The following is a 26,158-nucleotide window of genomic DNA, read 5'->3' as shown; positions in this document are numbered from 1 at the left end:
CCCTCCAGGTTCATCTGCTGAGCCAGGCGAGACTCACCATTGTGTTTGGAGTGACAAACATACTCCGTAAAAGCATGTCCACTGGACGGAGGGAGGAAGGGGCCAAAATCTCAAATAAAGTATTTAACACTCCAAGGGCTTCATGAGAGTCAATGTGCATCTGTGGAGTTAAACACCACAAACATTTCTATGTTAGCCAAAAGAAACAGCTTCCTATACGTCAGTTATTTAACTCAAGTGCAAATTATCGTAATCATCTCATCATTACCTGCCCTCATTTAAAAGCATTTTAAGTTTAGTGGTGAATGAAGCAAACATTTTTTAGAACAACACTGTATCAGCTATATTTTTCCCATGATGGAAATCTTTTCATTTAGATTTAGTTTTTGGTTTTTTTTGAGACGGAGTTTGGCTCTTGTTGCCCAGGCTGGAGTGCAATGGCGCAATTTTGGCTCATCACAACCTCCACCTCCTGGGTTCAAGTGATTCTCCTGCCTCAGCCTCCCGAGTAGCTGGGATTACTTTCTATAAAAGACTCAAATATACAAAAGTGTGAAAAAAAATCAACGGATACAATCATTACCAACATTTTGGGAACCAGCCTTCCAAGCATCCCTTTGTACACACACGGGATAGTGTGCACACTCTTCTTTTTTCTTTTTCTGCACTCCATCCCTCCCCCAACAGTTGTAACAAACGCTAACAAACTGGCATGTTATCCTTTTCTAAAGTTTCCCCACCTTCCTATAACCACAGACTTGTCCCTCACACACAGAGGTTTTGTTTCAGTTGTTCTGAAAAATCATAAACGTCCCTGCTTTTCTCACTTAACAGTGCAATGGAAAACTCCCAAGGCAACTGGTTGAACTTCCTTCCTCCTTCCCATTTCTTCCATTTTTTTTTATTTCTTTATCTGAGACAGGGTCTTGCTCTGTCTCCCAGGAGTGCAGCGACGCACTCATGGGCTCAAGTGATCCTCCCACCTCAGCCTCCTGAGTTAGCTGGGACAGGCGCACACCACCACACCTAGTTAGGATTTGTATTTCTAGTAGAGACAGGGTTTCACCATGTTGCCCAAACTGGTGTCAAACTCCTGAGCTCAAGCAATCTGCCTCCCTTGGCCTCCCAAAGTGCTGGGATTACAGGCATGAGCGACCGCACTGGCCAGAACATTTTTAATGATGCAAAATAGCCCAAGCTAAAATAGTCTAAGCTTATACCACAGTGTGTTCAACCATCCCTTATTGATGGTGGGCACTGTTTCCAATTTTTGTTACTACTGAGTGTGTATACACATAGTAAACAACTCTGCAAAGAGATGTGTTTTTCAAGGCACAGATGTGAAGCTCACAGCACTGGCCACATCTTACAACAAGGGAACAACCGAGCTTCTGAGCTCCAGGATTCCTGCAACCTGGACCCTCGCCTGTGCCCACCAGTTCTGCCTCCTCCCCAGATCTTCTGAGAGAACCCACAGGGCTCTGTCATCCATGAAGCCAATCCTAACCCGTGTCTGTGAACACCACGATGGCAATTTGTGTGTCCTGTGTCATGAACTGATACTCCGGTTTGCTTCTGCCCTCAGTACGTAAACGGGCCCTTATTTCTGCCAACTTAACCCCTTGCCAACTCATCTCCTCCTCTGGCTACCACCCTGTTTCTCCGTCCCCTCCTCCAGTAAAACCTCTAAGTCTCTCTCCTGTCCTTTAAGGACACACTCCTGTTGGGACACACTCTGCTGTCCTGTTCAGGACACACTCTGCTCCTCCAAAACCACTCACCAGTGCCCTCGATGCTGCCAAATCTGGACCAGGTTCCCAGGGTGCTCACAGCAAATGTCGCCCTTCTCCACAAAACGCCTTAACAAATCTTGGCTTTAGGAACCCCGCAGCTGCCTGCTCCTCCTGCCCCAGGACTGGCTCCCCTCACCTCCCTGACCTCGGAGCTGGCACTCAGCAAGCTCAGTACTCAAGCTTCTCCTCTTCTCCCGCCAGGCTGGGTCCACTGTGAGTGGACATGTCAGATGCTGACTTCCTGCCCCACAGTCTCTCAACAACTCCGGGCTCACACACCTGATGCTGACCTTGCCTCACTAGGGACCTATGGGGTCTCAACTGCTACGTCCGGATAGGCTCTGACCTCCTGCTGCCCCCAATGTCTGCCCCACCTCGTCCACAGCCACCCTGTCCTCACCCTGAAATCACCCCCGATGCCCTGTTCTCTTCACATCTCACATCTAAGCCACCAGCAAACCTTGCTGGTTCTGCTTTCATGCTGCCAAGGGACGCCACTCAGGCCACTCCACTCCACTTCCGGGCCTCACACAGGTGGCCCTGCTCTGCCCTCACCTCCTCCTCAACGCTATTCTCAACTCAGGAGTAAGAATGGTCCTGCTAAAGCCTACATCACATCACGGCAAACCCTCTCAAATCTCCTCCACGCTGGCTCACCCCACCAGGCCTCACTCCCTTCCCTCCCCAGGGCAGCCCCACCCCTAGCCTCACTGCTTGTACCCTAACAGCATGTCTCCCCCCAGGGCCTTTGCATTGCTGCTTGCTCTGCCTGGAATGCTCCTTCCCCAGGTAACTCCTAGGCTCAGCTCTTTCCTTCCTGCAAATTCACTCAAATGTCACCAGATCGCCAAAGCTTTTTCTCATCACCAACTGAACAATGCCACTCCCCACGCTGACCCTACTCCCTCCTGGATTCTTCCGTACAGTGTTCCTGATCATCTGACATGGTATAGGCTTCACTAATTTGTTTTTTACTGTCTGTCCCCTCACCCTCATCCCAACAAAATCTTTACTCCAAGAAGGCAGGGGTGTTTTCTTTAATGTGCTTTGATCACTGATGTATATACTGCCAGTAAGGGAACAGTATCTAGCACCACTTCTGAATGCAACGTACATCTGTGCTGAGCCACCTGGCAGGGGCTGTGCTAAGTGTTTCATACATGTTTTATCACACAATTTCCACTGCGGCAGAAACAAAGTCAGATATTGGACTATGCAAGCAGGCCTTCAATCTCCACGCTACTCAGGTTATGCACAGAAGAGAAGGGAAAAGCTTCCAGAGCGTCACTCTAAAACCATCTGTAGGCAGGGAGACCCTGACCACACTAAAACTGCTGCCAATCTCACCACTGTCCCACTGTCTAACTGGTCTCAGGATAACATTCCGTTACGAAATCAGTATGGGGGTGCAGGTACAAAGGCAGTAGCCATCAATATCACATGGCTCTAAGTTTAAATCAAATGCCAAAAACCACAGACTACTTGCATATACAGAGTAGCTGTTCAATCAAGATGAACAAACGTGTATTTGTTGAGCCCATTTAAAAGGCAACCTCGAGCTTTGCCAGGCAGCTCATGAGATTTTTCTGGCAGAGCTGCCTTGAGGAGGTCCCCACCGCCCTTCTCTATGAGCTACAAAGATGCCGCTACACTGGGGGCACAGCGGCCTGTGCCTGACTGGGGGCACGGCGCTTCTGAAACTGTGGGTAGAAGGCACTGCCAGGCCATTTCCTTCCACTGCATTTGTGGAAACAATGATTCATGCTATTTGATCATAGAAATTCTGATTAATGATGGATAGGCCAGGCAAAGTGGCTCACACCTATAATCCCAGCACTTTGGGAGGCCAAGAGTGGTGGATCACTTGTGCCCAGAAGTTCAAAACCAGCCTGGGCAACACAGCGAGACTTCATCTCTACCAAAATTACAAAAAATTAGCCAGGCACAGTAGGGCACATCTGTGGTCCTGGCTACTCAGGAGGCTGAGGTGGAAGAATCACTTGAACCTGGGAGGCAGAGGTTGCCGTGAGATTACACAACTACACTCCAGCCTGGGTGACAGAGTGAGACTCTGTCTTAAAAAAAAGAAAGGGAAAGGAAAGGAATGGAAAACAGCTAAATTACAAGTAGAGAGGTAACAAAAACAAAAATCTACCCACCAAATAAAACACTGGGTTGAGCAGAATGCAGGAGGCAGTGTAGGAGGTCAGGGCACGGGCTTTATAGTCAGCCTTGGCCCGCCCTCACTCCAGCACTGTAAACCTGAGTGCTGCCTGATCACCTCCAGAACCTCTCTGAGCTGTGGGTTCCCCCTGTAAAGCAGGTGGGCAATACCAAGTTGAGATGGCATTGTGAAAAGAAATGAAGTCAGCTGCCCCATGACCAGCATGGAGAACTGCCGTCAAAACACAGCTCCATTAGGACTGAAGACAGAGCTGATTCCAGCCACCCACCTTTCACAAGGACCGTAAGTTACCATCACTATACAACAGTGAGCCAAGGCTGTGCGGACAAACCTGCTGTTTGGCTAACATTGGGAGGATGATGTCAGCTATCTGTCGAGACAGTCGTTTCCACTTGTCTTCATTCTCCTTGTGGCACTGCTGCAGGACAAGAATGAACATCTCCAACACCTGCAAGAGAGTTTGTGCACAATTAGAAAGTCTGCTGCCAAGAGGTGCCTTTCCACCCCCGAAGCGTCCATCTGTCATACTTGTCCCAGCTCAGCTGGAAGACTCTAGGATCCAAGCAGATGTGATCCCAATGAGGACGGGGGACACTGATGCAATCCCCACTCTATGACACGAGAAATGTTGGGGAATCAGAACAAAACACTCTCCATGAAGCACACCCAAAGCTCACTGAACATGTGCCTGATGAACTCCTCTTCAGGACACCCACCCACCCAGCCAGCTCTGCCTGTCATGACGGGCTTGCCAGTCACTCACTGTTAGACTTCTTTATGATACATGGACTTTTTCATTGCAATTATGTGATTTAATTGGGCATTAAATATTTAATTAAATACTAGAGAGATCAATTAAAATACGAATGAACAAAGAAAGTGCTGCTGCTTATAAGAAAAGCTTATGGCTTCATAAAGATTGAAAGACAAACAGCTAAAAAGAATTGACAGAATAAGCCAGGGCTAGACAACTGTTCAAGTTAAACGAAAGGAGAAGTCATTCAAAAAAGCTGGGTCTCTGCACTCAGGCTGCCTTGAAACGTCTTTGAATTCCTATGCCACTTTAAAAAAGCAAAAGCAGAAGTCAGCTCAAAGAAAAAGACCTTAGCCCTACGTCAAAATAGCAGTGAATAAATTTACAAATGAAGTTTTTATTTCAGAGTTGAGATTTCTATCATTTTTCAGATTTCTGCCATCTTGACCAACACTGCCAATTGATTTTTTGGTCCTTGTTTTGGAAAAGAGGGCCTCACTGTCTTGAATGATCTCGTGACTCAGACCAGGAGTCAGGTGGCCCCCTGCGGCTGTGCCCACTTTGAAGATAAACAACAACGACACCTTCTGCCCGTCCCCCGGCATCTCCCAAGGCCCCAGAAAGCTCAATGCTGGTTCAAAGTAACACTGTTAACAGTGAGTGCTACTCTGAACCGGTTGGCAAACAACTAGACCACATGGCACTTCCTTCCATCTGTATGGGGACAATCAAGTCTCCACGACAGTTCCACCACACATTCCTCTTACCTGATGGTACTGGATGAGTCTCAGTAACATTGACACCACCACCTCTTTTTGGGTTTCAAGCTCTTTCCCTGCATCAGCTTTATTTGTTCCTCTTAATACAAAGAGGTCATGGACTATGGGCTGCAGAGCCGGTATGGCTGTGGGCACAAAAGGGCACCCTCATCAGGCACTTCATGGAAATTACATTTGGAAACCTGCTCTCAACATTTACAAAATGCTTTCAAGAAATAACGAAAACCCTTATACAAACTTGGTTTATGATAAGAGATGAATTAAGGTTATCAATTAATCATTATACCATTGTGGAAGGTCAAGGCTCTTCCTCTGAGCACTGATCATTTTGTGATGCCTTCTAAAAAAAAAAAAAAAACTAGGGCTCCTGTAATTTAACACCACTTCTGAAAAAAGGTAACTCAAATTAAAAAGTCAATCTGAAAATGACAAAACTTTCCAAATAACCAAAACAGCAACATTCCTGGTCTCAAGAATAATCTACTTGATTCATCTGAAAAGACAATAAAAACTTCCACATAATACATTTAATGAAAGCCATCAGATGATGATGCTTTTCTCAGTAAACTCACTTTCTCATTAGATAAGGGATTTTCCCCCAGGTCTTGTTTTGGTCTAAACCAGGAGTCAAAATAATTGGTCTACTATGACCACATATTAAAAAATCTAAGAAACCCATTTCATTGGCACACAGGAGCCCTCTGACCCTCAATGGCATGCACACACAGAACACTGACCCCTCGGTGACATACCTGCACACACACAGAGGCACACTGACCCCTCAGTGTCACACGCACATAGAAACACTCGCTGACCCCAGTGACATGTACACACACAGAGACACACTCTGACCCTTCAGTGTCACATATACACCAGAACACTCACTGATCCCTCAGTGACACGTACTCACACACACACACGCACACACAGAGACACACTCTAACCCCCTCAATGTCACACACATACAGGAACACTCACTGATCCCTCAGTGACACGTACTCACACATGCACACACACACAGAGGCACAGTCTGACCCTCTCAATGTCACATACACAGGAACACTCACTGACCTCTCAGTGACACGTACTCACACATACACACACACACAGAGACACACTCTGAACCCCTCGATGTCACACACATACAGGAACACTCACTGATCCCTCAGTGACACGTACTCACACATGCACACACACACAGAGGCACAGTCTGACCCTCTCAATGTCACATACACAGGAAAACTCACTGACCTCTCAGTGACACGTACTCACACATACACACACACACAGAGGCACACTCTGACCCCTCAGTGTCACACACAGGAACACTCACTGACCTCTCAGTGACATGTACTCACACATACACACACACACGCAGAGGCACACTCTGACCCCTCAGTGTCACACACAGGAACACTCATTGACCTCTCAGTGACATGTACTCACACATACACACACACACGCAGAGGCACACTCTGACCCGTGTCACACACAGGAACACTCACTGACCTCTCAGTGACACATACTCACACATGCACACACACATGCAGAGGCACACTCTGACCCCTCAGTGTCACACATAGGAACACTCATTGACCTCTCAGTGACATGTACTCACACATGCACACACACACAGAGGCACACTCTGACCCCTCAGTGTCACACACACAGGAACACTCACTGATCCCTCAGTGACACGTACTGATGCACACGCAGACACACTCTGACCCCTCAGTGTCACACACACAGGAACACTCGCTGATCCCTCAGTGACACGTACTGATGCACACGCAGACACACTCTGGCCCCTCAGTGTCACACACAGGAACACTCGCTGATCCCTCAGTGACATGTACTCACACATGCACACACACAGAGGCACACTCTGACCCCTCAGTGTCACACACACAGGTACACTCATTGACATCTCAGTGACACGTACTCACACACGCACACGCACACAGACACACTGACCGCTCAGTGACACACTCATACAAGAATACTCACTGACCCTGTCAGTAACATGCGCACACGTACACACACGTGGCACACTCTCACACCTCAGTGACATGCACATCAAAATACTGACACCATCAGTGACACACACACACATACACACACGGCACACCCTGACCCCTCAGTGAAGGGCACACTGCAACCCTCTTGGACACGCATGCACACACTCTGACGTGTCGGTGACATACACACTCTGGCCGTAAGACATGCATACACAGGAATACTCACAGACCTTTCAGAGGCATGCACGGAGGGAAACACTTTCTGACCCTCTCACAGATGACCAAGCTTCCCAGCAGAAAGTGCGGGTTTGGCTGCTTGCTGATTCTCTGCCAGAAGACCCTCCAAATCCAGGAAAGCAAAACACTGATGCCTTTAATAATCTATACTGTGGCTGTGTGAATCTGAAGCCCTTGTGAGGCCATGGCAAAGACTAACCAGCTTAGCTACGTAAAGAGTGAGAGGTCAGCCAAGGCCCTGCCTCAAAACACAGCGTGGTTGATGTTCTCCTGCACACACGCTGAGTGGAAAGGACTAGGCAGTAGTGCCATTCTCACATCTAGGGGTCTGCAAGGGTCTCAGAATGTGCCCCTGTCAAAGTTCAAAAGCCTATGGATTCCAGCAAAGGAGTTAGGGAGGGGTCAATAGGGCAATGCTGGAAGACCTGTACAAAAACCTCAAAGAAAGATTTACGACTCATTCATAAAACCACACGAGCTCCTTCCACAGACTGGGAGGTTGCACAGCTGGCCATCTCCTGGGGTCCTGATTTAAGCTGCAGCAAAACCACCAGGCAAAACAGAAAGCCCGAACCAAGTTAAACTATACCTCTAATACCACTGGGTGAGAAATCAAAATTTAATTTATGGCAAGTTGGATTTAAGAACTTTAGTGTTTTATCGCTTCTCGGTCTTTTGGCTGAGATCAAAGAATTTTTAGTGTTTCATGTGAATGAACAGGAACTTTATATTCAGAATCTATTTGTACCTTAGACTGTCTTACTGTTTCTTCTATTTTTCTTTTCCCTGAGAAGACTACAAACTGCTGAGAGTAAAGAACATGCTCTCCTCTCTTTCGAAACATCTCTAAACGGTACATTCATGTACAAAGACACAAACATGCAACCAGAGCCTGGGAAGCACACAGCCGCCATTTACAAAGCTGCAAGTGGGTGCATGAAAACGAACACTGCCAAGCACATCAGGTCACTGAAGACGACAGTGAAAGGTGTGTTCCATTACCGTGTGTCACAGCCTTCCTTCCACTGGCCATGATGCCATCACAGAGCTGAATGATTTTAGGAATTCCAATGATCTGCTTTGAATGATAGCGTTCATAAGACAGTAATACCAAGAAGAAAAAGATGTTTGGAATGATTGCCTCTGATTCCCTAGAAATGAAAATATCCACTTAGACCTTTCCGTTCAAATGAAGATACACGAATATAATCAACATAAGCAACATAAAATAACTTATGATTCAGTCGTGAGAGCAAGTGTGCACTAAGCTAACAGGTGTCAGTGATCGACTCTCACCGACCCCTGCACAGTGCCTCCCGTCAGCTGTCAGTGATCTACTCTCACCCACCCCTGCACAGTGCCTCCCATCAGGTGTCAGTCATCTACCCTCACCCACCCCTGCACAGTGCCTCCCATCAGGTGTCAGTGGTCTACTCTCACCCACCCTGCACAGTGCCTCCCGTCAGGTGTCAGTGGTCTACTCTCACCCACCCCTGCACAGTGCCTCCCGTCAGCTGTCAGTGATCTACTCTCACCCACCCCTGCACAGTGCCTCCCATCAGTGTCAGTGATCTACTCTCACCCATCCCTGCACAGTGCCTCCCATCAGGTGTCAGTGATCTACTCCCACCGACCCCTGCACAGTGCCTCCCATCAGGTGTCAGTGATCTACTCTCACCCACCCCTGCACAGTGCCTCCCGTCAGTGTCAGTGATCTACTGTCACCCACCTCTGCACAGTGCCTCCCGTCAGGTGTCAGTGATCTACTCTCACCCACCCTGCACAGTGCCTCCTGTCATGTGTCAGTGGTCTACTCTCACCCACCCTGCACAGTGCCTCCGTCAGGTGTCAGTGATCTACTCTCACCCATCCCTGCACAGTGCCTCCCATCAGGTGTCAGTGATCTACTCTCACCCACCCCTGCACAGTGCCTCCCATCAGCTGTCAGTGATCTACTCTCACCCACCTCTGCACAGTGCCTCCCGTCAGTGTCAGTGATCTACTGTCACCCACCTCTGCACAGTGCCTCCCGTCAGGTGTCAGTGATCTACTCTCACCCACCCTGCACAGTGCCTCCTGTCATGTGTCAGTGGTCTACTCTCACCCACCCTGCACAGTGCCTCCGTCAGGTGTCAGTGATCTACTCTCACGCACCCCTGCACAGTGCCTCCCATCAGCTGTCAGTGATCTACTCTCACCCATCCCTGCACAGTGCCTCCCGTCAGTGTCAGTGATCTACTGTCACCCACCTCTGCACAGTGCCTCCGTCAGGTGTCAGTGATCTACTCTCACCCACCCTGCACAGTGCCTCCTGTCATGTGTCAGTGGTCTACTCTCACCCACCCTGCACAGTGCCTCCCATCAGGTGTCAGTGATCTACTCTCACCCACCCTGCACAGTGCCTCCCATCAGGTGTCAGTGATCTACTCTCACCCACCCCTGCACAGTGCCTCCCGTCAGTGTCAGTGATCTACTCTCACCCACCCCTGCACAGTGCCTCCCGTCAGTGTCAGTGATCTACTCTCACCCACCCCTGCACAGTGCCTCCCATTAGCTGTCAGTGATCTACTCTCACCCATCCCTGCACAGTGCCTCCCGTCAGGTGTCAGTGATCTACTCTCACCCACCCTGCACAGTGCCTCCTGTCATGTGTCAGTGGTCTACTCTCACCCACCCTGCACAGTGCCTCCCATCAGGTGTCAGTGATCTACTCTCACCCACCCTGCACAGTGCCTCCCATCAGGTGTTAGTGATCTACTCTCACCCACCCCTGCACAGTGCCTCCCGTCAGTGTCAGTGATCTACTCTCACCCACCCCTGCACAGTGCCTCCCGTCAGTGTCAGTGATCTACTCTCACCCACCCTGCACAGTGCCTCCCATCAGGTGTCAGTGATCTACTCTCACCCACCCCTGCACAGTGCCTCCCGTCAGTGTCAGTGATCTACTCTCACCCACCCCTGCACAGTGCCTCCCGTCAGTGTCAGTGATCTACTCTCACCCACCCTGCACAGTGCCTCCCGTCAGTGTCAGTGATCTACTCTCACCCATCCCTGCACAGTGCCTCCCATCAGGTGTCAGTGATCTACTCTCACCCATCCCTGCACAGTGCCTCCCGTCAGGTGTCAGTGATCGACTCTCACCCACCCTGCACAGTGCCTCCTGTCATGTGTCAGTGGTCTACTCTCACCCACCCTGCACAGTGCCTCCCGTCAGGTGTCAGTGATCTACTCTCACCCACCCCTGCACAGTGCCTCCCGTCAGTGTCAGTGATCTACTCTCACCCACCCCTGCACAGTGCCTCCCGTCAGTGTCAGTGATCTACTCTCACCCACCCTGCACAGTGCCTCCCATCAGGTGTCAGTGATCTACTCTCACCCACCCCTGCACAGTGCCTCCCGTCAGTGTCAGTGATCTACTCTCACCCACCCCTGCACAGTGCCTCCCGTCAGTGTCAGTGATCTACTCTCACCCACCCTGCACAGTGCCTCCCGTCAGTGTCAGTGATCTACTCTCACCCATCTCTGCACAGTGCCTCCCATCAGGTGTCAGTGATCTACTCTCACCCACCCCTGCACAGTGCCTCCCGTCAGGTGTCAGTGGTCTACTCTCACCCACCCTGCACAGTGCCTCCCGTCAGTGTCAGTGATCTACTCTCACCCACCCTGCACAGTGCCTCCCGTCAGTGTCAGTGATCTACTCTCACCCACCCTGCACAGTGCCTCCCGTCAGGTGTCAGTGATCTACTCTCACGCATCCCTGCACAGTGCCTCCCATCAGGTGTCAGTGATCTACTGTCACCCACCTCTGCACAGTGCCTCCCATCAGGTGTCAGTGGTCTACTCTCACCCACCCTGCACAGTGCCTCCCGTCAGGTGTCAGTGATCTACTCTCACCCATCCCTGCACAGTGCCTCCCGTCAGGTGTCAGTGGTCTACTCTCACCCACCCCTGCACAGTGCCTCCCGTCAGTGTCAGTGATCTACTCTCACCCACCCTGCACAGTGCCTCCCGTCAGGTGTCAGTGATCTACTCTCACCCATCCCTGCACAGTGCCTCCCGTCAGGTGTCAGTGATCTACTCTCACCCATCCCTGCACAGTGCCTCCGTCAGGTGTCAGTGGTCTACTCTCACCCACCCCTGCACAGTGCCTCCTGTCAGTGTCAGTGATCTACTCTCACCCACCCTGCACAGTGCCTCCCGTCAGGTGTCAGTGATCTACTCTCACCCACCCCTGCACAGTGCCTCCCGTCAGGTGTCAGTGGTCTACTCTCACCCATCCCTGCACAGTGCCTCCTGTTAGGTGTCAGTGATCTACTCTCACCCACCCTGCACAGTGCCTCCCGTCAGGTGTCAGTGATCTACTCTCACCCATCCCTGCACAGTGCCTCCCGTCAGTGTCAGTGATCTACTCTCACCCACCCTGCACAGTGCCTCCCGTCAGGTGTCAGTGATCTACTCTCACCCATCCCTGCACAGTGCCTCCCGTCAGTGTCAGTGATCTATTGTCACCCACCCCTGCACAGTGCCTCCTGTCATGTGTCAGTGGTCTACTCTCACCCTATTTCTATTTCTCCCACAGTGCATCCCATTTGTGCCCTCGTGCAGAGCCAGGACAGGTAAAAGGGTTCAGAGGGAGCAGGTAGAAGGCTGCTTGTGGCACAGGGGCACAGCAGCTACGATCTTCCCAGCTCTCCTCTACCCCTTTGCTCCTGAAGAAACTGAGACTCAAAGGAGAAAAAGCAACTTGTCCCAAAACACAGTGGAGGTGTCATGTAATCAGAATAAACTCTGCGTCTCCAGACCCCAGGGAATCTGAGAGCACTTTCCTTCTGCACTGTTTTCCTAACTACAGTATTTATTAGGTATTTCAGGAAGTAAGGAATTTTAATTTTTAATAATTATAAACCTGTAATGGATGTAGCAAGAAGTATTAAAACCTCAACATCTAGTAACAAAATAGCTGCAGTTGTAAGTGCATACTTACTAAAGACATTCTTATATAAAAACTGCTTTCTCTAAGAAGATTTAAAAACTAATGCTCCACCACATGAGATTTCATTCTGCCATCTGTCAACACAATTAAATGCTTTAACATGTGAAATGAAAACTGACAACAGATGGGATTTTCAGATATATAACTACTTCCAAACAAGTCTTGAGCTATACATCAATTTTTAAGATAAGCAAAAATGCACAGCATGTTAATCAGATTTCCACTTAAAGAAAACAGCAAAAATGCCTAACAGTACTTTAAACATTCATCTTAATAACGCAAATGACATGTAACTACACAAGAAGGAGAAAAAAATCTAAAATAATAAAATGTTATTACCTGAACTGACCCACTTCAATGTATTCAAACTGTTTCAACACAAAGCCAATAAACACCTATGGGAAGGAAGACAGAATTTCACATCAATAGGATTACAATGTAAAAGCCAGGTTTCTATTCCTCCTGTTCATCTGCATACATTTTAAATTTCCTGAGAGCTGATAACTGTGACTACAAGCATAACTCTACTCTGAAGTCATCCTAGATAACTGTAGAGCACACCCAGGAATCCCCTCAACAGCAACTTTACTACACACTGAGGCGAAACCTCACTGGAAAAACAAATACTAAATTCCAAGAGACATCAGGGATTCCCCAAAAGTACATCTTGGGGACTCATCTGTTCCAGTTAATGGCAGACAGAGCAGAACAGATTCCCTGAAACTGGTTTAGTAAGAAGATGCCCAAAGGAGTTGACATTCTTCCTCCCACCATCTGAGAGGCAACGCATCAGGGCTGCACGAGAGCCAACTCTGTGTCACACTTGTATGCCATGCAGCCTCCAGCTTTCCCAACCTGATGGGGAGCTTCCACGGATAAAGCATGGAGCACATGGCCCCGGCTTTCTCAGAGCCTCCGGGCAGAATGCAAACACACAGCAGGTGCTGAATAAACCATTATCAGCATAGAGTTCAATGGTGTGTCTGTTATAGTGTTCTATTCTTGTTCATAAAACCGTCATTGCATTGAATCTTAAGAACTGGGAGAAAGGGGCAGGGACTGGCTGATGAAAGGCAATCAGAACAAACAGGAAACCAGAGCGCTCACAGCAGGAACGACCTCACACCACCACGAAGGGCAGCTGGGCATGAGCCTCACTGGCTGGGGGGGCAGGGGGCAGCGGGACCCAGAGGGAAGCACACGCCAGAGATGAACTCCACATGCCTGCAGAGCGCGTGCAGCATGGGGGAGCCTCAAGGCTGTCCTCCCTCAACATGGAAGAGTTGCATGGGGATTGCAGACAGACAAAGCAACAAAAAGTATTCTACACTGAAGAAAAAGCTCTAGTAGAATGACTAAAGAATTTGATACAACACTCAAGTCTACCTCTTTTATGTTAGAGTGGGGAGTTGCCTTTTTTTCCCTACTAAAGACAGCCCCAAAGAGACCATAGTCTGTAATTACCATATGAGAAAATCAGTTTCTACCTATGATGAGTCACAACCACAAGTTATTATTATTATTGAGACAGAGTCTCACTCTTTCTCACCCAGGCTGGAGGGCAGTGGCACAATCTCGGCTCACTGCAACCTCCGTCTCCCGGGTTCAAGTGATTCTCCTGCCTCAACCTCCCGAGTAACTGGGATTACAAGCACCCACCAACTACGCCCAGCTAATTTTTTTTTTGTATTTTTAGTAAAGATGGGGTTTCATCATGTTGGTCAGGCTGTTCTCAAACTCCTGACCTCAAATGATCCACCCGCCTTGGCCTCCCAAAGTGCTGGGATTACAGGCATGAGCCAGTGTACCCTGCCAGAGATAGGAATTATTATTACTACTATTATTTCAGAGACAGGTCTTGCCATGTTGCCCAGGCTGAATTCAAACTCCCAGTCTCAAGTGATCCTCCCACCTCAGCCTCCTCAGTAACTAGGACTACAGAGGTGTGCCACCATGCCCAGCTGGCACTGGGGCATTTGAAGAAAAGGTAAACTACATTCTTTGTTCTTACTGGAAGGGAACAAATCAGGGCTCTGGCTTCTGAAACTGGATTAGTTTCAGAACTAAACCAGTTGGGGCGCCCCCTGCCCTCTTGAGATCCTGCTCCTCTCAGCCCCTGCTGCCCACAGCCATAGACCAGGGCTTCTCCCCAGGCAGCCTCCTAGTGTCAAAAGTAAAGGAAAATTCCCAATGCATGTTTCCTGAGGAGAGCAATGGCCCATTTAGATGGATTTTCTTGGGATAGGTTTTGTGAAAGAAGGGTCAAAGCATCAGGCCAACGCAAAGCCCACCCCTTGATGCTTCTTTCATGGGCAGACCCTGCCCCAATACCCACTGTGGGAAATCAGTATTGACCGCGTGCCCTCAGTTCTCCTAGGGAAACAGACCCTTTCAGGTGAATAAAAGGGTTGACAGGATCAACAGATAGATGTATGTCTAGAAGGAAATACAGAAGTGTAATATTTCTATCTCAAAAAAATTCCTACCCCACGTAAGAAAGTAGCCCAAGATCATGGCTCAAAAATGACAGTTAAACTTCGACGATGGAAAGGCAGCTTCACCTGCAGTGATTTAACTGGCATGGATCTTGAGAATGTGCATCATGAAGGGACATGACAGGAAACTGCCTGCTCAGCCCAGTCTTTAGGACCCTAATGTAAGTACTTGTCAGTACGCAACTGCAGGAGGAAGGCAATGCAGCCGAGAGGGAAAGAGTGCAAATGTTTGTGCAGAGCTACACAGCTCCCATGTGAACTCCAGGAGCACTGGTCTCACTTACTGTCCTTCTATATTCCATTCCTTTTTAAACAGGCAAGCTAACCTGTTAGGTAGCTTGAAACAGATGACCATAATTGATAATCCATTTAAACTAAGTCTCTAGATTTTGCAAAAAATGTTCCCCAAACAATAAATCTTAACTATATCTTACAATTTAAATTCAAACTTATTGGGGGTTGAGGGAAGCAAGTGGATGGGACAAACCTTTGGCAAATCCCTAAAGGCTAACCCCTTTAGCCCAGCTCCCCAGACTCAGGTTAGCTTTGAGTCCGGGTAGCTGGGGAAAGAGGCTGACTTGTTGAGGCTGGCTATGCCCCGGGCCTTGTGCACTAGCTAAGTGCATGAAATAGATAAGCAGCAGCAACTGATGGGGGAAAACACAGTCCACATTTCTTTAAGGTAGATTTCAGTGTCTTTTAGGGTAATTTGTACTAAATTAGGAACAGGTATGATGGATGAAAGATAAAAGTGACAAACCTGATCTGAATCCAGAAGACAGTAATTAACCCGTAACTGAACCAGCTGTGCCAGCAAATCTAAAACCTGCTTCTGTAACTGCACAGACGTTGTTGTCGTGTACTGTTTTAAAGCTTTTATAACAAGAGGCTCAAATAAACGAATGTGATTATGAATAGCATTCTATAAAAAAAAAAGAAAGATCCATAAGTGAGTCTTCAACTAAAAGCTTCATGCAAAATACCTGGAAAGTCTTAGCTCCAGTTTCATCTCTAGCATTGACATGCCCGAGTTCACATGCCGCAAATGGTACCAATTACCTTATCTGCACGGTTCTTTGTGACACTCGTGAGGTTTGTCTTCAACTGGGTAGACACTTTCTGGAGGACATCAAACCATCTGTCAAATGGGAATGAAAGGGAAGCAGAGAATGAGAACATCCTTAAATAATCTCCTGTGCACTCAGATATACTCCTGTTCAAACCAATTTCACATTTACATGATCAGAACGTGTCAGACTGAGACACAACTTGAAAGGCCACTCAGTGTGGCAGCATCACCCTCTTGAGATAATGACTAGACTTTACAGCTGCCTGAGAGCCAGTCAAGTCTCGTCACCCGTAGAAGGCTCTTCAAGTCTGAGCTTTTTTTCTGTTACAGGAAACTGACTACTCAGCCCAGTCTTTAGTGATACTTGAGAGAAAGGTGAAGGTCATTTGAAAGATCCAGTAATTTAGAATAAATCACATGGTTTTGTTGGAGGAAAAGCCTTTAAAGTATTTACATCAATTATATCCTTTCTAAGAAACAATATGAAATTAACTCAAACACGCACACACTCACATGCTTATTAATACCCCAAATGGCTACATAAAGCCTTTAAACAGACTTACTCCTGAAACTCGAATATACAGTAAGTACATCACCAACCTACAGCCTGGAACATGGATATTTTCCTTGACTCCCGACTCTAGTGTTTTAATTGTAGCTATTTAATCGCGACATTTATAAAAGGAAAAACAAGAGATTCTATTATTGCTACTACATAGATTGGCAACTCAAATACCTTTCATATTTATGGCAATTTAAGAAGTCCTGTATTCCAGGCATTAAAAACATAAACATAAATTTAAGTGAAAAGACACTTCTAGTCGTAAAGTTTATATAACACAAGGTAATATATCCAAGACTCTATGCCCTTCACACACCTCTGAACACCAGCACTACTGTGCTGCAACGAAGCTGTTCTTTCATCCTGTTACAGGTCTGACAAAAGTGCCATCAACACGTGCCACACCACTCTCAGGGGCCTGTGCTCTGAATGGGTGGCAGTTCTGGTTTGCTCACACAATTTGGCTGCTTCTCAGCCACTCAGTGCTCCTCCTTCTCTACCCCCACCTCTGAGATGTGTAAGTCCCAAGCCCATCTCACTCACTGGCCACACACTTCTTGGAAGGCTGGGCTATGCCTTAAATCATCTTTGCATCAACCATATTTCCTAGAGTTCTTTGAATACAGGAGACTATAAGAAGATGTTGGCTACCATTTTTCGTTTTTATTCTTTTACAAAGTATTTCCTGCTTGCTCTTTCGTGTTTCCACCAACGACAGCATTCTTGCCACAACTGTTACCCCGAGGTGTCGTGCTCCTGCTCCGCCTGCACCATGTTCCTCAGGCTGGCGTCAGCGAGGGCCTGGGTGAAGTGGGTGTACGGGGCCATGAAGCAGTAGTGGTACAAGCCCGGCCTCACACTGGAGGAGCCAAGGCGCTGTACTCGGCCTTGTGACTTGCTGGGGTTGGAAGATAAGCCGTCAAACTGGGAGGCCAAGTTTGTCCCAAACAGAGTCTTCAATAACTATAGTGAAGAAAGTGAAGCATCAACAATGTGGCATGAACAACAAACACTTTAAGAATCTCCCACGCAAATACCAAATCCATCTATAAATAACTGGATATGTCAGCAAAGATTCAGACTGTGAAATTCTTCCCGTGAATCACTATTAACACCTCATGAGATACTGTATGAAGTGCTGTTTGTACCTTAAACAAGAGTTTTGGGGGTCTGTGATTCTACAGGAGACTGGGCACTCTAAATAAAACCCCCGAGGGACGGGAAGTTAACTAGCGTGGCGGAAGGGGAGCTTCTGATGCCCTTTGCCCTCCACAGTGACAGGCCCTGTCCTCCTGGGGAGCGAAGGGAAGGATGCCCTCTTGGCTCAATCATGGAGTAAGCCGAGGAGTACTACGCTGGACCTCTCCACCAGCACCCGCTTCTTAAGGAGCAGCAGTGTTTTGTCGTCACACCCGAAAGTCTTAACAGACACAGGAAAAGAAATGAAGCTCTTACCTGTTGAACACAAACAGTTGCCATCATTGGCTCTCTACTAAAGCAGGATTTCAGGTATCCTAGGATCTCTTCAACACACTGTGGAAAAAGAGTGAGACACTGAGAGACTCAGAGATGACCCATTACTGCACGAATCCCAGATAGAAATCCAAAGTACAACACAGCTTCCATCTAAATCAGAGGGAAGTTTTCCATTTCTTATTTTGAAGAGTCAGTAAAAAGTCTTGAAGTCCAAGTTACCCCATTCTTTCATGCATCTATGTATCTCTTCATTAACTCATTCATTCAATAAACTGTTATCAAGTAGCTATTGTCTACTAGGTACCCGGTACAATTCTCAGGGCAGGAACTCAGAAGTGTGCAAAGCAGCTAAGAGCTCTGCCTCCACAGAGCCCCTGAATATGTCCAATAAACACAGCACACAATACAGCAATGTGTGATTCACCACAAATTAGCCCTAGAATTGTCTTATAGTGATCTGCAAAATGACCAAAATAACTACCTTAATGTTATTATTCTCACAAGCTATTTTTATCAACATCTATAACAATGTGTACGGCACCCAATGTCCTTTTCAAAAATCAAGAAGGGGCCAGGCAGGGTAGTTCACACCAGTAATCCAAGCACTTTCGGAGGCTGAAACAGGTGGATCACTTGAGGTCAGGAGTTCAAGACCAGCCTGACCAATATGGTGAAACCCCATCTCTACGAAAAATACAAATTCAGCCAGGCGTGGTGGTGCACACCTGTAATCCCAGCTATGTCAGAGGTTGAGGCAGAAGAATCACTTGAACCCGGGAGGCAGAGGTTGCAGTGAGCCGAGATGGTACCCTGGACTCCAGCCTGGACAACAACAGCGCAACTCCAACTCAAAGAATCAAGAAAGAAGAAGACGCCAACTCAAAGAGTGCCACCAATCCAGGCATTCAGAATGCACAGCCTGTTTCACCAATGCCTGGCTAATCATAAACTGGTTTCTATCAGCTGCTAAAAGCCAACACCAATTAGATTGAAAATGCCACCCTCTCCCCTTGTTCGACAAAATACCTCTACTAATAAGCAATAGATTCTTGTTGGTTTCAAATACTCAAGGGCCACACGTTTTTAAAATTCTGATGTACTCAAGTTACATTCTAAATGTGTATGGTTGTTCTCAGAATTGGATTTGTCACGTCACTTTTTGTTTTTACTAGCTCCCAGCAGATATCTAATACATGCTAACTGAAAACATGACAAACAGAGCCTGTGAATCACAATTTGTCTAACAAAGGACCTTAACAAATGTGTATGGAATGCTTGATGTGCACCAGAAACTGAAGCCCTGGAAAGGGGGGAGAAAGCATGCTGTTTCTGGCCTTTGGAGAGCTCCCAGAGTCCCAGGGAACCAAATCCTAGTATCCAATATAAAATAGGAGACTTCCACTACTAAGCACAATGAGGGTGACAAACTGGGTTTACCCTCCTGCCTGAAACAACCCAAGAAAACCAAGACCAAAACAGACAAAACCCACAGTCCTCAAGACACTGGACATCAGCAATGAAGGACAGTGATCCCTGGGAGACAAGAGACAAAGTGAGCCCTACAACTGCCCCAGCTCACTGCTCTGAGAGAGTTTCTAGGTTGTGGCACAAGGAGGAGGGACAGGCAACCCCCTGAATTGAAGAGGCTCTGTGACTAAGGAGACCAACACAGCCATGGTTCATAAGGCAGAGTACCAGAGGAGACAGAATAAGACAGAGAGCGCCCTGGAGATCTGGGGATGTCCCCCTCGAGTACTCAGCAAAGCTGTGTGTGTGAGAAAACTACCTGAGGCCAGGGAGAGAACCATCTGAAAGGATTAGAGGGAGCAGTGCTCGGTGCTCACACAGGGCTGGAAAGTCACTGTTCTCAGCAGGCACACTGGAAAGCCCGAATTTTCTGGGTCATTAGGTAGAGTACTCAGGAAGGTCTTGCCTCCTGAGTACTCCTGGAGGAATAGTTAATCCTAGACTAAGCACTGCTCCAACCCATCTGACAAATTATAAAGCAAGACCCAAAAGTTGAGTACCATCTATATGTAACTCAACTAACCTCAAAACAAAGTTCAAGAAGATTTATGGGAACACGAAAATATCTAGCATCCAACAAAGTAAAATTCACAGTATTGAGCATCCAGTCAAAAACCAGCAGGCATGCAAAGAGGTAGGAAAGCACGATCCATGCGGAGTATCATTCAACCAAAAACACCGAGAACTGAGACGTTATTATAAGATCTTAGAACTAGCAGAGAAGGACATTAAAACAGCTATTACAACTGTGTTCACAAAGCTAAGCAGAGACACAAGGAGAAGTTTTTTAAACACTTATATCAAACTTCTAAAGATAAAAACACAATTAGTGATGTACGCTGAACAGGGGCCAGATACAGTGGCTCACGCCTACAGTCCCAGCACTTTGGGAGGCTGAGGCAGGTAAATCATGAGGTCAGGAGAGTGAGACCATTCCTGGCCAACATGGTGAAACCCCATCTCTCCTAAAATACAAAAATTAGCCGGGCATGGTGGCACATGCCTGTAGTTCCAGCTACTTGGGAGACTGAGGCAGGAGAATCACTTGAACCCAGGAGGCAGAGGTTGCTGTGAGCCAAGATCATGACACTGCACTCCAGCCTGGAGACAGAGCAAGACTCCGTCTCAAAAACTACAGGAAAAAAAAAAAAAAAAAAAGGACTGGTGAGCAAATCTACCTTTACCTATAAAGACACAGGACAGAGGATAAGATGGTTAATTATCTGGTAATTCTTATGCCAAATGTAAACATTTTTCAGAGATAAAATTATTATCTATATGCACCTTTAAAAATACGTACACAAATACAACCATATGACTGATTTCAGGAATACGAATATCAACTAACATCAATCTTGATTAAATTGTGACTTGTTAATAATTTATTCTTTGGATAAGGCAGCATTTGATACATTCACTGACTGTAACTGAAAACAACCATTTCTATATATGACAGTTATAATAAAAAGGTTAAAAAAATCCTACAAACAAAAAAGAAAATCTTATTTAAAAACTCTCATTTAGATTATTCTTATTTCAGTATATCTCACATTCAAATTTAAAACGTAGCATTTTCCATTTTGCTAAAATGTGTTACACACGTAAACTGTCAGCCACTAAAGAGCTCTTATTAAGCACAGCGGTTTAGGGCAAAGAGAGGGAGCTCTGAAAATCCATGAGACTTGACTCAGGCTCTGCCACTGACTTATCTGGCCTTGAAAATGGTCACATTTTTCAGTTTGAAGCTATGGTGTCAAATGGGCTAATACGGCTCCATCACAGCGTGGATACAAGATAAAGCGACACTCAAACTCACTGTTAACAAGAACATCTCCTCATTCAACAGATGTTCACTGAACGACACAATCTTTCCAGTACTGCTATAGGCATTGAAGAACCAAGAAGTAGAATAAACAGAATGTTTTGTGAAAGTTGCAGATACAGGGATGAAATCACTTTGTCAGACCCAGACAGAATTGGGCCAGGAAGGCACAAAGGAGATGGGTTCATGCTCACTTGTCCAAGGTAAGAACTGTTTCCAAAGGCTTTGCAACAACCCCACAAGAAACCCTTCATGTGCATCCTTTACACACCAGCTGTGCACAGCCTGCACGTTCGCATGAATACATATGTTCTATGACCAGATTTATCACTAGCCATTCTTGAGGACTGCAGCAATTCAGCTACAATCCTCCCCAGTGAACACCTGCCCAGTGCCTACAATTCCACCAGTGAATGACGACAGCTCTGGCTTTCAGCCTCTGGAGCCAGTGAACTCGGCTTCCAGGGAGCTTCTGTGATTCTTCCCCTTTCCGACAGTAAGAGATCCCCTTACCCTTCCCTCACCAGAGGCACTGGTGGCCGGCCATGCCATGCATCCCAAATTATAATCCTCATTTCTCATCCTAAACTGACCACATGTATTTGGATATTTCTCAATGCCTTTTTTTAAGGTTGCCTGTTAGATGATGCTATGGGCCAAAGAGGAAAAATGAACATGAAAAGAGAATACAGAGTACAGAGAGAAGCAAGTTTCGAAAGGATGGCCAAGAAAGCCTCGCCACCAAGGTGGCATTACAGAAGTCTCAGCAAGTTTTACTCTGAAGGAACGACAAAGTATCAACACAGCGGGACACTAGATAGCCATTAAAAATGACAAGTGCACACACTAAATTTACATATGGGTTAAAACATGAGGACTAACAGAGAAGAAACACTAACGTGTAATGATTAAAACTAGGTAAGCTTGTGTGCATGTCCAGATAAAAAGATTCAGAGACATAGAAACAAAAGGAAGAACATTAGACATACTGTATTTCACTTGGAGACACACATGTTTGAAGGGGGGCATCTGTCACTCCTTTCAAAATACATTAGAAAGTAAGCTGTACTGACAGAAAGCAAATCTAGCCAAATGTGAACAACTGCAGAAGCTAGATTGTGGGTATTCAACAGAGTATTTACCACAGAATTCTAACTTTCCTATAGTTTTGAGCGGTAGGGGAAATTACTGGACATAAAGCCAAAGAACATGAATGTCAACCCCAGCTCTGTTACTTCCTCGGGCACAAAAGAGCAAGTCACACCTCCCCCCGACCCCAGTTTTTGTTTTTTTCTTTGTGTTCCTTTATTGGAGCAAGATTCCTGATCAGTATACAGTGATGTATTTACTAAGAACAGAGAGCTGTGCAGAAATTACACACTATCCATCTAGACAGGTGGTTACACTTTTGCCTATTGATGGAATAATTCCATTCATCAAGTTTCACATATCAAAAAGCTTTTGAATTTCACCAGACTGTCCATTAATTCACCTCTGAAAAAAGTGGCATTTAATTTCAGCTACTATATTTTATAGCATTAAAAAGCTTATGCATTAGGGTGCTTCTCTGCACAATGGCATTGTGCAGACAGAGCTGAGTCCATTATCCCACACAGATTCACGTAGTCACATTTGAGAGCTTTACACCAGAGAGCAGGGACAGTTACTGCTAACCATGAGAGCCTATCTCCTTGGCCACATTTTATATAGCCAATGAAGACATGCCAGCAACTGTCCCATGTATAACTTGGCATTAGAGCACCAGGTCTGTTGGATCGTGGTAGCAGGCACTATTATTTTATGTCCAGGTAAAAGGCCAATTTTAAAAACTGCCACTTGGAGATAAAAATCAAGGGCACGATATACTCAGAGTATTGAGCAATCTGGTATCCCAAATGATATGAATACTTCCAGAAACCAATGGCAAATTGTACCCACATTTCCCAGCTATGGAGATATCAATACATTGATTCAGATCCCGTTACTCAATCCACATAGCCCTGAGGCCATCCTACAAAGTGTGTATCAAAAAATATGAAGTTAGGGTGACAAAGTGTGACAGTGATGTTATACAAGTCAACCTTGGAAGGTCATAGTAAGCATACCTATGCTGAGAGAAAAGCATCAAATCCTTGTGTACACATTTAGTTTTATTGTCACAAAGCAACCTGTACACTTTTAACGTTTAAAACTGGCATCATCTTTCCTTTCCAGTGAAACAAAAAGAAAATTTAAAAATAAACAGGAACAAGATTACAATAGAGAATGTCAATTCCAAATAAGATCCTACAGGTTCTGCTGATTCTCCCATTGAGTGGCAGGGTTCAAGTCATTGTTGGGAGAGAGTTTATTTTAAAAGTGTCATCTTCAACTGCAAAGATGTCTGTCAAATGTCACAATTAAACATGCCAAAGGAGAAGCCATGTTGTCACAATGCTCACTTAACCCACCCAAACTTCTCAAATCCACGCTTTGCTGACCTTTTATAACCCCATTTTTTTTTTTTTTTTTTTTTTTTTTGAGACGGAGTTTCGCTCTTGTTACCCAGGCTGGAGTGCAATGGCGCGATCTCGGCTCACTGCAACCTCCTCCTCCTGGGTTCAAGCAATTCTCCTTCCTCAGCCTCCTGAGTAGCTGGGACTACAGGCACGCGCCACCATGCCCAGCTAATTTTTTTTTGTATTTTTTAGTAGAGACGGGGTTTCACCATGTTGACTAGGACGGTCTCGATCTCTTGACCTCGTGATCCACCCGTCTCAGCCTCCCAAACTGTTGGGATTACAGGCGTGAGCCACTGCACCCGGCCTATTTTTTTATTTTTATTTTTTAAAGATGGGGTTTCACCATCATGGCCAGGCTGGTCTTCAACTCCTGACCTCAGGTGATCCACCCACCTCGGCCTCCCAAAGTGTTAGGATTACAGGCGTGAGCCACTGCGCCTGGCCAACCCCATTTTTTAAAGTTTTTTTTTTCTTTCTTTCTTTAAACAAGAGAAAGTAGACAGATACATGTTGGTAAATGCTAACTGTCCATATTCACATAGAGACACAGTGTACTCTCTGAGCCCAATATACAGAGAAAGGAGGAAAAAAGCTAGAATTCTATGTACTACTCCACAGGGGCCTAGCACCTTCTGATTCCAGCAGAGCAAAGGAAGCAGGTTTTTTTTTTTCCCACAGAACTCGGTAGTGTTGATTCCATACAGTTTTTGTTCAGACAGAAAGGGATAAAAATGAATTTTGAATAGAAAGGGGTAGAGACTCTTTTCCCATTGTATCCTGGCTCAAGATATTTCCCCTAAAATAAGTTGAGAACCGTGGTGTAGAGAAAAGAGACCTCAAGATTTTTAAACCCACTAATTTTCTAAACTAAACTGGGTCTAAGCTAACACCTGATAACAAATGAAAACAGAATACAAGTAGACCTTTATCCCAAACTTTATGGCTAAGGCAGAGTCAGATTTGGGTTCCGTGACACGAAGCACGTGGGGCAGGGAGAAGCCTCCCAGAGCCACCCTGAAGAACCAGGCTCCATCCTAGATGCACTCAGCCCAGAGGACGCACATCAAGTGTGCCAGCCACAACCCAAGGAGAAAAAACAGGACACAAACCTTCCCGATGTCCTGCAGTGTTGCCAGCTCTAGAATCTGAGAGAGAACGTCCAAGGCTGAGCGGAGAAACCCGCCAAACTTTTCCGTGCTGTTCTGAAGATCCAAAGTGACCTTGGGAAGGTGAAGGAGAGACCCACAGTTACTGGCCCTGTCACAGTTTTGTAATGTACAGCAAAGACACACCCTCGGCCGCTGCGGCAGACGCCTCCACTGCGCAGCCCCGTACACTCACCTTTCGGGCTGTGTCTGTGTGTTTGTCTCCAGCACTGGGGAAATATCTTGGAAAAACATTCCTTTCAGACAGCTATACAAAAACTATTCTTTCAAAGGCACGTTTCAAGTTACACTGACAGTACTGAAAGAAGTAATTCCTAACCTTCTTTCATAATGAGAAAAAAGTGGTTAAATGTCCATCATAATCAGTTTCTGGTACGTGGTATAGGAAAAAATTGACAATACGAAGTCCTATTCCTTACACGTTAGGATCCCTGGGAGAAATCACTACCAAATTCACACATGGTTGTTCAATTTGACTATAATAAAATATTAAATCAGGTGTAAATGTGTTAAGATTCTAAAAGATTGTGTGTAATTAAATTGTAGAGCAATTCTATTTTACAGACTCGGAGAATGGGTCAGGACAAGACATCATGTATAACAAGAAGGGTGAGGCGAGACTGACTAGGAAAATAAACATTGGCAAAAATATTACCTCAGAAAAGAAGGTGCTCAGTGAACATAAATCTAAGAACCCTTGTGAAAGAGAAGCTTTCTCTGGGCAAAGTCAGAAGCAGACAAGAGACAGACACAGAAGCTGAAAATGTGAGTGGATCCAAAT

At 46.3% G+C, this 26,158-nt stretch overlaps 1 protein-coding gene across 4 annotated transcripts in view; it reads right to left on the bottom strand.

Moving 5' to 3' along the window:
• The window catches only part of HTT (huntingtin), a 158,875-nt gene that overhangs the window by 54,899 nt on the left and 77,818 nt on the right, over positions 1–26,158 (bottom strand). For all 4 annotated transcript variants that reach the window (XM_012466834.2, XM_064365445.1, XM_064365444.1 and 1 more), the window contains 10 exons: positions 25,321–25,431; positions 18,341–18,418; positions 17,625–17,848; positions 16,314–16,392; positions 16,015–16,176; positions 13,099–13,154; positions 8,769–8,917; positions 5,500–5,636; positions 4,310–4,426; positions 38–160 (listed from right to left, as the gene is read on the bottom strand). In XM_012466834.2, coding sequence (XP_012322257.2) covers positions 38–160; positions 4,310–4,426; positions 5,500–5,636; positions 8,769–8,917; positions 13,099–13,154; positions 16,015–16,176; positions 16,314–16,392; positions 17,625–17,848; positions 18,341–18,418; positions 25,321–25,431 — 1,236 coding nt within the window. The remainder of the gene's footprint in view (positions 1–37; positions 161–4,309; positions 4,427–5,499; positions 5,637–8,768; positions 8,918–13,098; positions 13,155–16,014; positions 16,177–16,313; positions 16,393–17,624; positions 17,849–18,340; positions 18,419–25,320; positions 25,432–26,158) is intronic.

This window comes from Aotus nancymaae, unplaced genomic scaffold (assembly GCF_030222135.1).
Source record: "Aotus nancymaae isolate 86718 unplaced genomic scaffold, 86718_ANA_hifiasm-v0.15.2.pri h1tg000006l, whole genome shotgun sequence".
In the NCBI taxonomy this organism is placed as follows: domain Eukaryota; kingdom Metazoa; phylum Chordata; class Mammalia; order Primates; family Aotidae; genus Aotus; species Aotus nancymaae.
Note: the sequence above shows the minus strand (reverse complement) of the source record. Positions and strands in the feature narration are given on the sequence as shown.